We start from the raw sequence: 14,498 nt of genomic DNA on the forward strand, positions 1-14,498 counted from the left end.
TCTCGGAATCTCAGAATCTCAGAGTCTCAGAATCTCAGAATTTCGAAATCTTAGAATCTCAGAAGTGTGGAATTTGGAAATCTCAGAACCTCAGAATCTCAGAATTTCAGAATTTCAGAATCTCGAAATCTCGGAATCTCAGAATCGCGGAATCTCAGAATCTCAGAATTTCGGAATCTTAGAATCTCAGAATTTTGGAATTTCGAAATCTGAGAACCTCAGAATCTCAGAATCTCAGAATTTCAGAATCTCGAAATCTCGGAATCTCAGAATCTCAGAATCTCGGAATCTCAGAATTTCGAAATCTTAGAATCTGCGGAATTTTGGAATTTCGAAATCTCAGAACCTCAGAATCTCAGAATTTCAGAATGTTCAGAATCTCGAAATCTCGGAATCTCAGAATCTCAGAATCTCAGAATCTCAGAATTTCGAAATCTTAGAATCTCAGAATTTTGGAATTTCGAAATCTCAGAACCTCAGAATCTCAGAATTTCAGAATTTCAGAATCTCGAAATCTCGGAATCTCAGAATCTCAGAATCTCAGAATCTCAGAATTTCGGAATCTTAGAATCTCAGAATTTTGGAATTTCGAAATCTCAGAACCTCAGAATCTCAGAATCTCAGAATATCGGAATCTCAGAATTTCGGAATCTCAGAATCTCAAAATCTTAGAGTTTCAAAATTTCAGAATCTCGAACGAAACCTCAGAATCTCAGAATCTCAGAATCTCAAAATCTCAGAATCTCAGAATCTCAGAATCTCAGAATCTCAGAATCTCAGAATCTCAGAATCTCAGAATCTCAGAATTTCGGAAACTCAGAATTTCGGAATCTCAGAATATCATAATCTCAGAACTTCGGAATCTTAGAATCTCAGAATTTTGGAATTTCGAAATCTCAGAACCTCAGAATCTCAGAATATCAGAATCTCAAAATTTCAGAATTTCGGGATCTTGAAATCTCAGAATCTCAGAATTTCGGAATCTCAGAATATCAGAATCTCAAAATTTCAGAATTTCGTAATCTTGAAATTTCAGAATCTCAGAATTTCGGAATCTCAGAATATCAGAATCTCATAATTTCAGAATTTCGTAATCTTGAAATCTCAGAATCTCAGAATCTCAGAATCTGAAGTTTCAAAATTTCAAGTTGTGCGGGTTCTACATCCAAGATTTCACAGATTCCAATAAATGAATTTGTTCGGTTAAGGACCGGGAAGACTTCAAAATTTTCTTAGACACATCACGACTAATAAATTTAAGGTAAGTACCCATTCATCTCTAAAAATTTCTCACCAAGAATTCCCAATGCCAGCATAGAAATCAGAGTAAATCTCAAAAACTTGCTCATTCTTTCAAGACAACAAATCGATGTAATATTCTGTAGAAAAGGGGAAAAAGAGGAAGAAGTGTGAGAAAATATGAGAAGCTGTGGATATATGGAGGGGCTTCTCCGTTTCGTTTTCTCTCCAGAGACTTCTCGAATTTGGTGTTTTTTCTCCTTTTTTCTCCTATCAGAGAAACCCTTTCCTTTTCTTTGTTACTTCCTTCTGTATCCCAATCCTCAATTTGTTCGGAGAGTAAAAAATAGAAGAAAATGCAAAAATATCCGTTTTTTCCTTCGTCTCGTGCTCCTTCCGTCGATCGTTGATCCAATTGTTCTGGAAAAAAAAGAAAACTTTTTTGATTGACGCTGACTTCTTCTTCTTCTTCTTTTCCTTCTTTGTTTTGTTTTTTCTGGAAGACAATTTGAAATGAAAAAGTGAGAATCTGGAGGAGGGAAGTGAACAATTAGTGAGTAGTGTCCCTCTCAAGGGATTCATAATTACAGAAGGGAATCTAGAATAATCAAAGTTCAGCATTCTGAATCATTTATTCAATTGCTCAGCATTCGAAACCAGTTTTATGAGACTTAGAAATTTGTAATTACAAATTAATAATTCGCTTTGAGAAAACTAGACATTTGTAATTCTTTGTAGCCGTTAAGATAAATAAAAATCTGGAAAATTGAAAAAAAAATAGACATTCAATACTACAAATATTAGAATCAAAGAACTATGAAATTGTGCAAAAAATGAGCAAAAATAAAACACTGTAAAGTTTGAGCTCAGATATCTCGGCACCTTTGAAAGGCATCAAAAATGTGGTAACTGATAAAATGTTTGTGGTTTTATAAAAATATTTTTTTAGTTGTCAACTTTTTGTTATCTTCAACAAGAACTGAGAAAGTGGCTGAAAATTAAAATTTTGGGGTCCTTCTATTATAGGTTTTACGGTAAATTTTAAGATTTTGGTACCAAAAATTACTAAAACTGGTACCGAAATTCATGGTACCAAATACAAAAAAAAACAAATTGTACCAAAATCTTCAAAAAATGCTACCAAACTCCACTACAAATGAAACCAAATTCCTTGAAAATGGTACCAAAATCTATAAAAATTATTATCAAAATCACTGCAAATGATATCAAAACCACAAAAAACTGAAAATACATGAAAATTGTCAAAAAAAAAACTCACCGTAAAACCTGTTATGGAAGGACCCCTTACCTTTTTAAGCTCAATTATCTCGGTTCCTGTCAAGGACAGAAAAAAATTGTCAGCTGATAAGTTGTTCATTATAATATCAAAATTGTTTTATCAGTTGACACATTTTTGGTATCTAGCAAATGGATCGAGATAATTGAGCTCAAACTTGCGGAATTTGATAATTTCGAAAATTTTAGACAGCGAGGTCTGTCTTTGGTATTGTCTCTTTTTCTCTCATTTCAAGAAATCTACAGTAATTAACTCTCATCATTCTCATCAAACGTTTAAACAAGACTATGTCTTAAAAAGACCCAATAAATAAGACAAGGGGAACCAAAAAGAAAAAAAATCCAAAATGAAAGTCAATGCAATTATCAGGCGGCAATCAAGCAAACAAGCACATTCCTATTCAAGTTTTTCGCTCTTTTTCTTTTCGGTTCCCTTTCTCCATTTTTCTGGTTTCTTATTTCTTTTTTTCACACCGAATCTGATACTTCTCTTCTAGAAATCATCAGTACTCAAAATTGGATCAAGTATCACACATTTAGGGATGACTCTTTTCTAGAAGAGAGAAAAATAGAGAGATAGAAAAATGTCTGATTCGATTTCTTCTGAAGACGTGAGGGGGAGGAGAAGGGAGGGCACCACTTCCGTCCGTACCCGTGTGTCTTCTCTCTTATTTTGTCCTGAAAAGACCAAATAATACAAAGTGATTTTGAATTTTTCTCATTTCCAGTTGAACATCACCAATTCTTTGAATCCTAATTCCCCCGCACGTCTTCTAAAATTGTAGGTTGCCACATTCGTTTCCTCTTCTTGATCTATCAGTCTACAATTCTTACGTCTTCTTCTTCTTTCTTCTTCCACACGACACGCAATGTGGCTCTTCAGAATCCTTGAAAAATGAAAATTATTGTTTTTCATTAGTCGTCTGGAACCTGTCTTGCACATTTTAAAAATACTCTTTATGAAAATAAAAAGTAGAATGCCATGTTAGATATCTGTCAAGTCTGCAAGAAAAGAGATTTCTAGAAGCTCTACTTTTATACCACATCATCTAGATTGCTATTCCTAACTATATAAATTATAAAAAAGTTTTGTGTGAATCTTTAATTTTTGCTCTGAATGACCAAAGAATTTGAAACAATCCAGATATTTAAATTGAAGAAACAACAACCAAACTGACCAGTATTTCCTCTAATAGAAGCCCACCCAAATGATTATCCTTGAGCTCAATTATCTCGGTTCCTTTTTGAAAGGCCACTTGGCTGATTTTGTTGAGCCATTTGAAGTTGTTAATTATACAATGGAATGAGAACTCCAATTTTGTAATTTAATTTTTACGAAACGATTAAAAAACAGAAAAATTCAAAAAAGCCATGATTACAGCTAGGCTCGGGTCTGGTTTTGATGCATTTCTTTAAGAAAAAAGGTCAGCTACAAAATGAAAACTCTGATTTTGCTTACCTATGATAGTTTTCAATTTATCGTAAAACATGTTTTAGTAGAGGTGCCCCCGCACTGTCAAGTTTGAGTTACTTTATCTCGTTCCCTGCGAAAGATATCAAAAATGTATCAACTGACAAAATACTTCTGATATTATGATAACCATTTTATCAGTTGACAACTTTTCTATATCTTTGACAGGAATCCAGATAATTGAGCACAAAATTAAAAGTTAGGCGGCCCTTCTAACACAGGTTTTACAGTAATCTTTAAAATATTAAATTGTAGTTTTCCACTTATGATGACGAGCGGAATCCAAATGACATCGTTTGACATCATTCTGAGTTTTTCTTCCCTTTCAAAACTCTAATTACATCCCCCTCCCTCTCTCTCTCTCTCTGTTCACTTGTAATTTTTTTGCTTTCAAACTTTTTCAGGAATGTTTTTTTCTGCTCAAATCACGAAGTACAAAAATTTTCCCACAGGATTATTATGTACACCTTCTTCTTCTTCTTCTTCTTCTTCTTCTTCTTCTTCTCTTTCTTATTTTCTGCTTATTCTTAATCTTACTCATTCTATCCGGCTCTATTTCTCTTTCTTTCCCTACGAAAATTCTTATTTTCTCTTTTTATTTTTTATCATTATCACTGATTGACGTCTTCTTCTCTTCCAATTTTGTTTTTGTTCTAGAAAACAAGAAAAGAAAGAAGTCGTGGATTATGTAAATATTCTGAAGAAGACGAATCCTGGAGTAGTTTTTTTTCCCAAAAAAAAGCGAGAATTTTTGAAAAAGAAGTTAATTCTCACCCAAAAGAAAAAAGTGAAGTGCCTCCGCCTCATCCGTTGTTTCTCTTTCCTTTTTTTCCCCACTTTTTTCGTTGAAAATCTCAGAAAAGGGGAGTCGCTTCCAAATTCAATTTACAGCTTTTCTCAGAGAATTCAGGAGAAGAAATCCTTGAAATTTTCTCTTGATCTTTGTATTCAAACCGATAATCATCTTATCATCCAGATTTTGGATTTTCGTGTTTTCTGAGATGAGAAATAACATCAGAATATTGTACAAAAACAAGGTGGTCACCAAATTATAGGATCTGTAATAGAAGGGCTTTCACCCTGTAAAGTTTGAGCTAATTCATCTCAATTCCTATTTGAGATATCGAAAATGTGTTAACTGATAAAATGTTAGCAGTATCATTTCAAACAAGTTGACAACTTTTTCATATCTTTGACAGGAACCGAGATGAGTTAACTCAAAGTTAAAAGAAACAGGCTCTTCTATTACAGGTTTCACGGTAAATTTAGAATATTATTTCCCAAATTCAGGAGAATTTTTGCTTCTCGCGTTCCTCGAGAATTTGACTTCTATGTCATAAGTGTTAATTTTTCAAATTTCATCAAGTATCTCCGGAATCTCTCCAGAATCTCTCTATCCAAATCCATTGTTTGGTTCCTTTTTTGTATCTACATTTCTTTCACTTCTCGAATCTATCCAAAATCCACGAGACACACACTGAGACAGCCAAAACCAAAAATCAAGTATCTCCCAGAGTTACAGCGAAAAATTCTTTCACTTTTTTTACTTTCTCTTTTCCTTTTACTAAAAAAGAAACAAATAGAACATTTTTCGTTGTCTCTCCAATCAAGAGGAGGAACACAACATGTCACTTTTGATGATACGGTCCCTAGAGAACATAGAAAACCCTCCATTTTCATCCATTCTTGTCAATGTCTCAAGAGCACAATTTTCATGTTTTGCACATCTCTTCTTCAACTTTTGAAAAAAATCTCGTGGTTTGGGAAAAGATCGATAGAGGTCCCTTGTTTTTTAATGCTGTTTTCAGTATGCATTTTTCGCAATTTTAGAGATTTTGAGGGGTCTACTATTTTCAGATACCGTATCTTTTTTTTGATAATCATAAAAACAAATTTCAATATTTGATTCGATTTATAACCTCTAAAACTTTCAGACTAAACTGACAAGTATTAAATACCTTAAGACCTGTAATAGAAGAGCCCCCTAACTTTCAACTCTAAGGTAATTTATCTCGGTTACCGTTGGATTTGAAAAAGTTGTAAACTGATAATATGTTTATCATTGTATCAAAAATGTTTTATCAGTTGACACACTTTTGATATCTTTCACAGAAAGTGAGATAATTTAGCTCAAACTTGACCCTTCTATCACATGTTTGTTTTCGAATAATGGGATGATTTTCATGAGCTGTAACCGTCAACTTTTTGCTCATTTATCTCGGTTCTTGTGAAAATATCAAAAATTTGTAAAAAAAATATTGGTGATATTATGACAAACATTATATCAGTTGACCCCCTTTTGATATCTTTTACGAAAATCGAGATAATTGAGCTCAAACCCACCAAATATTCAATAGCTACAAGATGAACTACCGTATTTTTTCAAATACAAGCCTACCAAAAACCGTCATCTTAGAGCTCAATTATCAAGATTCCTGTAAAAGTTAGAAAAATTACTAACATTTTTTCTTTTTTAATTCAAAAAAGTTACCCAATTTTTTGTTGGAAATTTTTCAACTGTGTTAGGCTGGCCGGGCCGCGGGCCGGACCGCACCGAAAAAATTCGTCTACCGGCCCGGCCTTTTGCAACTATGCAATTTATCAGTTGACCACTTTCCGATATCTTTCCCAGGATTCGAGATAATTGAGCTCAAAGTTGACGGTTTGGGTGGGCTTCTAGTAGAGGAAATACGATGATTCTTATTTTCTGTAACTTCTTTGGAAAACGGGATTTTTTTGTAGTTTTTAAAGATTGGAGACTGAGCAATATTCCCCAGAAAGTCCAACAAACATATGTCTAGACTCATTTTCCGGATCTTATTTCCCCAATCAGTTCTCAAAATCCTTCTTTTTTCCTTCTTCAAATTGTTCATTGCCCAAACCTTTCAATTCCCTTTTTCCTAGCTCCTTGGCTCTCCGTATAGCAATTCTTATCCAAATTCCCATAAAACTGCCGGCCTTTTCCTTCTTCTTCTTCTCTTCCCGTTCGCTCCCATCTTAATAGTCGCCCATATAATAAAAAAAGGAACCAAGAGACCTTTTTTAACCCCCCGAAATGGCAATTTTCGACTACCCCGATAAAACGAGAACATCTTCTTTCTTTTAAAATAAAAACAGGGGATCTAGGCTGCCATTCCTAACAAGCTAAAGTGGTTTCTGTGTTCCTCCTCAAAAAAATTTAGTAGGATGAAAAAATGAGAGGAAGAAGAGGAGAAGAAGAAGGATCGAGTTACATATACTACTTCACAGAAACAGAAGAGAATAGGAAAAATTAGACACTCTTGGTCAGCTATTTTTATTCCATTCCATTATTGATATTTTAATATTTTACTACCGTATTCCCAAAATCTCCATTATTCTAATTTATCATCTTTCAGCATGACATCTCTTCTCCGTAAAATGCTCCGTACTCGACGGGTCGATGAACAATTTCTCCGGCATTCCGAATGGGCGCGTCGTCTGGGAATTCCTCTTATGGTCGCCTTGGCTGGAATCAAAAGTATTTCTATGATGCTCTTCATTATTCTCCCGTTCTCACTGACTCAAGTCGCTGGCCCAAGTACTGTTCTGGCATTGATCTTTGCCTTTTTGATCATTTTCTTTACTGGTGAGTCGTTGTACCGTAAAACCTATTATATGAGGGTCCCTAACTTTTCACTTTGAGCCAAGTTTTCTGTTCCCAATGATAGACAAAATTTTTCAATTGATAAATTGCTTATCATAACATGAAGAACATATTCTCAGTTGACACATTTTTGCTATCTTCCATGGGGATTGAGATAATTCGGCGCAAACTTGACAGTACGGAACAGGATGTCCGGATTCCGTTTTTTTTTTCATTCCGGATTTCGTGAAAAATATTTTTGTCCGGATTCCTTATTCCGGATTTCGAGATATTTTCATTTTTCGGCATTACGGATTCCAGACTGCAAAAAAAAATTCCGGGTTTTAAGCATTTGTATTAATTTGCCAGAATTCTCTGACTTTTTTGAACTTCATCGATAACAATCCAAATTTAAAGCACGATATGTGTTTTTTACAACTTTTCTGCCCATGTGGTGAACTCAAAATTTTACCCTCCGGATTCCGTTTCTCAAAAAAGTCATTCCGGAAGTCTCTGCATTGTGGGGCCCTTATATTACAGGTTTTAAAAAATCAATCAAAAACAATTAAGTTTTTTCAGCTGCTCATCTATCGGAACTATCCTGTACTATGCCCAAGAATTGTGCACAATATCATTTTGCATACGCAGTTGTTGGAGAGCTTCCCGCTTTCGTTATCGCCTGGATCAGTTTGGTGGATTATGTCGCACAGGCGGGACTATTTTGTAAAGCATGGGCAGATCATTTTGTGAGATTCTCATCAATTCGAAATAGATCCAGTCATTCTTTTCCAGAATCTTCTCTTCCGTGGCCTTCCTGCCAAATCGTTGACTTTTGACGTCTTCTCTCCGGATTCCTCAATTCTCTCCCCACAAGTTGATCTTCTTACCGTACTCTCCGCCATCATAACTCTCTGTCTGCTTCTTTGTTCTCTTCGAGTCGTCGGAACGATTTGCGTCTCTCTTTTAGCTGTAACACTCCTGATTGCTGCTTCATGTACTATGGTTTCATTCTTCCACTCGGACCCAGAGAACTGGATCAAGGCAGAGTTCTTCCATTATGGATATAAAGGGGTTTGTTCTTCCATTACGGATATGAGACTAGCAACTGATTTCAAAAAAGTTTTAGGTGCTCTACTCGATTTGTGCTCTTTGTGCGTGTTATACTGGAATCGAAAGTACATCTTGTCTTTTGGAAGAAACGAAGAATCCAAGAAAGCGAATTTCTGGAGTTTTATCCTTTTTAGTTTTGGTTCTCACAACTATTTTCTTCATTTTGGCAATTACATTTAGGTGAATCTTCTTGATTTTGAGAAAGAATTTTTTGTAATTTTTGACATTAAAATGTTCCCGAAGATACCCTAGAACCTGTAATAGAAAGACCCTCTTTCAACTTTGAGCCAATTTATCTCATTTTCTGTGAATGATATCAAAAAGTTGTAAACTGATAAATTGTTTATCATAATATCAGATAAATTTCATCAGTTGGTATATTTTTGATATCTCTCATAGGAGCTGCGATAATCAAGCTCAAACTTGACAGTGTAGGGGACCCATCTATTACTGGTTTTACAGTATGTATTTGCATACATATAAATTCGAAAGACTTTTTTGAAATTTTTCGAAGTAATATTATCGAAATACATAACTTTGGAAACATTTTAATGACCTGAGTCCCACCTTGAATTTTGAAGAAATCTTGAATTTTTCAGTTTATCTACAAATGTGACAGCGTTGAGTGAAGGAATCATGATTCCAGAAGTTTTCTCGGCGATAAACATTCCAGCTGCCAAGTGAGTTTTGTTGTAATTCACTGAAAATTTCTAAGAATCACTTCACCAAATTTTCGCATGATAACACACAAACACTGAATATTTTCTGGGAACTTCTAGGCACATTTCACTGTTTTTTCTTCGAAATTCTGCATGGATCCACATTTCTTCAAAATTCATTTTCCCTACTTCTTCTTGTCACACATTTAGATCCACAACCAAATATTGGGTCCGTCGGTTTCCGATGATATCCACTGATACCACTGCCACGTCATCACCCATTTCATCATCCGCATTCAGATCCTACTACGAACAGGGTTTTATTCGAATGCGGTTCGTTTTCCACACATATGCTTTATCCTTTTTTCATTCTATCATTTTAGCTTGGTAATGCTCCTGTTAAGTTTTGCTTCTTTCTAATTTCTATAGATCAATTGGCTTCTCTAATAATTTCAGAGTGTCTGACATTTCTGATTTATTTAAATTATTCATTTTTCAGGTACATGCTCTCTGTGTGCTCAGTTTGTGCACTTTCCGGTGGAGTTCTTGCATCATTTCTTCCTGCGACACGTGTCATTGCTGCTCTTTGCCATGGTAGGTACTAAAAACAGAAACTGAACAGGAAGCGGAATCTTCTGTCTCCTAGATGGTAAAACTTTTTCCTATACAGTACCGATCCAATAAGATATACCAAAAATCATTTTTCAGTTTATTATACTGAAGATCGGCTGTCAAGTGTCGGAGAACTTTGAACTTTTCGGACTGTGTAAAACAGACCTAGATTGAAAACTTTGCATTCACAGAAATTTTTAAAATTTCCTAGTTTTTCATCTATTTGCCGATTTCTGAAAGACACCCCTTCTTGAATTGTGAAGGTGAAATAAACGGACACAACGGTTGGTCAAAACCGGACCAAAAAAGGGCCAAAGATAAGTTTAGAATGGCCCAAAACGGCTTAAAAATAGGTCGAAAACCGACAAGAAACAGGTTGAGAACTTGTCGAAAACGGACCAAAAACGGGCAGAAAACTGGCTAAAAACAGGTTGAAAGCTGGTTAAAAACAGGCTGAAAACGGCTTAAAAACGGGCTGAAAGCTGGCCAAAAAACTAGATTTAAATGATCGAAAACTGACCAAAAACGGACCAAAAACGGGCAGAAAACTGTGAAAAACAGGTTGAAAACGGCTTAAAAATGACCAATAACGGTACAAAAATGCTGGTCAAAAATAAGTTTTAAATAATTGAAAACGGGCAAAAAATCAGTTTGAAATGGTCGAAATTGACCGAAAACGGACCAACAACGGGTCAAAACTGAATTGAATACGGACGGAAAACGAGCAAAAAAATAGGTTAAAATGGTCAAAAACGGCATCCAAACACAGGCAGAAAGCTCCCTCCATCTAAAAAAAAATTAAAAATTCCAGATCGTCTGGTTCCATATGCCCGAGATACTTCTACTAAAAGTCCATACTTTGCTGTCCTCCTTTGCACTTTCCTTGTGGCTCTTTGCTCAATGATTCAGAAGACTCTGCTTCTCAATTTTGTAATTTTCATGGCTCCAGCCAAACTAGTCATTACGGTACTATCTCCTCTACAGAGCTTAAAATCTTCCTTCATCCTAGATTCTCCTTGTCTACATCCAACACTATTATCCTGAACAAATCGGCATTCCAGAAGAAACTTCCGGTTATAAATCAATCGGAAAGAAAAGAACACGAGTACATATCGATGATGGTGTCTCAGTTGATGATTCCATTTCTTTGATGCCACAAAGATCTAAAAGAGCAGACGATGATGAATCAGAAGTCAGTCATTCGACGTTTGATACAACGGCGTTTTTGTATATGAAAGCTACGAAAATGGAGACGGAGAGATTGCAGAGGAGATTGGAGAAGGTGAGAGGCTTACTGTAGCACAGTTGTAACCAGTTTGTGATTTTCGCTACGTTTGAACGAGATTTCAATATATTTCGATCGGTGTCGAAAATCAGACACTCCGATTTCATGTGAGGAATTGTATGGCCTAACTTTCTCGACATGGTTTTTCTAGAGAACCGTAGTTGATGGCCACCAATTTTCATATCCACATGGTGCGTTTTCTAGGCCATTTTAACATGGTTGCCTAACTTTTGCAAGTTGAGTTATCTAGGCCATCATGGTCAGGAAACACAACAGGTGTGCATCAGGGCATTACTAGCCCATTTACCATGGTGGCTCAAAAACTCAACTTGCAAAAATTAGGCCGCCATGCTGAACCGGCCTAGAACTCACTGAGCCGAACGTTCAAAAACACACACTGGTAACAAAAAATGAATTGAAATTTCAAATTACTGAGAAATCGAAACTAGTGTTTTTTTTTTCTAAAACTTAGAATTTTCGGATTGTCCTCATGGAATTTCTGAGACTTGAGAATATTGAAAAAAGTTTTTTTTTAATTCATTGAATTTCTGAATTTCCAAATTTTCAGAAGTGGTCCAACTTCTGGAAATCCTGGATTTTCCGACTCTTCTGGGAATTCTGGATTTTTGAATTTCTGAACTTCCAAGTTTCTGAATTTCCAAATTTGTGGTTTTCTGAATTCTGAATTTCTGAACTTGTGATGTTCTGAATTTAAATTCTGTATTACAGGAAGACAATGAAAATGAAGAACGGCAACCAGTTCTTGCCAAATCCGTATCCCAATACCATTCAATGGATCAGCAAGTTCAGAAAAATAGAAAACCAAGCATCAAAAAACATGAGCATAACTGTGTAGCTGAGCAATGTGGAGCTGACAATGATGATGGTTTCCCACTCACCTTTCAGATAATTTCTCATAAAATATTTTTCAGACTACAACTCCCAAGAAGTTCATTTATTCGCCAATGAGGAACCTGAACTCCCCTTCTTTTCCACCTTCTCCTCATCAGCCCCACGGCCACCATCTCCAGATGTTAGCTTCTCCAATTTCCATAAATCTCAACGTCTTCTATTCCTTTTCTGTTTTATGACTTCTGCATTCTCAACTTTTCTTCGAAACTTTGCGATGCCCACGACGACTTGTTGGCTTCTAAGTGCCGGATTCGTTATTATAATTTTGGTGTTCAGTGTGAATATTAACAGGTTGCAAACCAATGATTATCTGTACAAGTCAGTGGAAATTTTTTAAAAATTTGACATAGAAACTGTCAATTTTCAGAAAAGAAGCGAAAGTGACACTCTTCCCAACTGCATCCTTATTTGCACTATTTCTTCTTTTGGTTTCTTTTTTCGGAAGTGTTCCAGTCAACACATTACTTCATTTAGTCATTATCTTCTTCAGTGGTAAATTTAGCAGAAGAAAATTGAACAATTAAAAATGATATTTTTTCAGGAATCATTTCCTACTTCTTATACGGTTACCGACACAGTAAACATCGCAAGACGGCATGCTTGGTGATTGAGAATCGATATTCGGATACTGTTGATGAAGATCAATACTGCCCGATTGTTGGGCTTGATACGAGCTCAAGTTTTGATGCCTAATTAATTTTTTAATCAATGTTTTGATCTCTGTGATTTTTGTGTTGTTTTATTTTGTGATCTCGATGTAAATTAATAAATCTAACGGGAATTTGGTTCAGAGCAGTGTGTTCTCGGAAAAAAAATCGACGAAAACATTTTTCGAAAAATGCCCGGAGTTTCGTTGCTGAAAATGTGTTCTCGTTTTTTGTCATTTTGACATGACGGCCTAACTTTTGCAATCTGGGTTTTCAGCCCACCAACTATTTTAGGCCTAGAAATGACCTAACATGACCCTGGTGTGATTTTTAGCTCATTTTGGCATGGTGGCCTAACTTTTGCAAGTTGAGTTTTTAAGGCCACTTCATTGAAATAACCTGGAATACACATGAGATGAATATCAGGTCATTTCTAGATCCTTTCTACATGGTGGCCTAGAAAACCCAGCTTGCAGAAGTTAGGCCACTATATCAAAATGTATTCGTTTCGAAAAATGTTCTCGAGATTTTTCGAGTAATTTTTCAAAATATTTTTTTGAATTCTGATAAAATTATGCTATCATTGAAGACAGAAACTTGGAAAGTGGATCTTATTTTTGAATTTTAAGCAATCCAAATCTCTGAATTCTTATATAGTCTTTCCTTTTTCACTATCAGTTCCATTTTTCATATGGTTAACAAAAAATTTTATTTGAAAAAAAGATTAACAAAAACAACAGAAATGCAACTTGTGCTTGAAATCAACAGTGAAAAGTGGTTTCATCTCAAATTCAATAAATCGAATGAACTGCTACTTCTCATAAATCAACGGATCCATTTTGGAAATCCACTCCTTGCAGTTATCATCGTATTCTGCTTTCTTCATTTTTGCGGAATTCACCATGAGACGGAAAAACTGAAGATGATCATCAATTCCATTCATTTCATCTAACGATGTTCCAGAAGAATATGACGATCCGGATTGTTGGTACGAATTCTGACTCTTCTCTTGTTTCTCGACCTGCAATTATTCACTTTGATCATACTTGCTAAATCTCGGCCCGGCCCGCCGGACCGGGTTCCGAAAATTTCAAAATTTTTCTGTTGTTTTTTAATACGTTTTTTTGAAAATAATCATTTTTAAGCACGAAATTTATCCCAGGACTCTTCTTAAAGCTGAAAACAACGAAATTTCGAAAAAATGCTCCCAAAAATCCAGGTTTCTCTCAAAAAATGACTCCTAAAAATTTTTGCCTCAAAAAACCCGGGCCAGGCCGGGCCGGGTCGGGCCAGTGAAAATTCCTCCACCGGCCCGGCCCGCGACATGTATGACTTTGATGATCTGTTGAAAATAACTTAAACTACCTAGTACGATCGGCGAAATGCTTTTTGAATTCCTTGAATTTCTTATAGTATCCTGCATAGGTAGAAAGTTGGAAAGTGGATCCTATTGTCGAATTAAAAAAAGGGGGTACGACAAATTCGAACGTTTTCAAAATCGAACAGACCTAAAGTCGAATTGATTCAAATCAGAACAGTGTCTTTCTCGAACAAGTATCAAAACAGAACAAGGACAGAATCGAAATGTTCTAATTTGAACTGTGCACTGTCGAACTGTCCCAAATTGGAACGCTGTTAGCCGCCGAGCGCGCTTGCATTATTT

At 35.6% G+C, this 14,498-nt stretch overlaps 1 protein-coding gene across 1 annotated transcript; it reads left to right on the forward strand.

Moving 5' to 3' along the window:
- Positions 1 to 7,384: 7,384 nt before the first annotated feature.
- Positions 7,385 to 12,881, forward strand: CBG21007 (the record flags this gene model as incomplete). Its single annotated transcript, XM_002631744.1, has 13 exons — positions 7,385 to 7,613; positions 8,190 to 8,356; positions 8,403 to 8,681; positions 8,737 to 8,900; positions 9,320 to 9,400; positions 9,590 to 9,712; positions 9,879 to 9,973; positions 10,803 to 10,957; positions 11,001 to 11,273; positions 12,006 to 12,162; positions 12,209 to 12,506; positions 12,556 to 12,680; positions 12,730 to 12,881. The coding sequence occupies 13 exons, from the start codon at positions 7,385 to 7,387 to the stop codon at positions 12,879 to 12,881; spliced, it is 2,298 nt and encodes a 765-aa protein (XP_002631790.1).
- Positions 12,882 to 14,498: the final 1,617 nt, after the last annotated feature.

This window comes from Caenorhabditis briggsae, assembly GCF_000004555.2.
Source record: "Caenorhabditis briggsae complete genome, chrII, whole genome shotgun sequence".
Lineage (NCBI taxonomy): Eukaryota > Metazoa > Nematoda > Chromadorea > Rhabditida > Rhabditidae > Caenorhabditis > Caenorhabditis briggsae.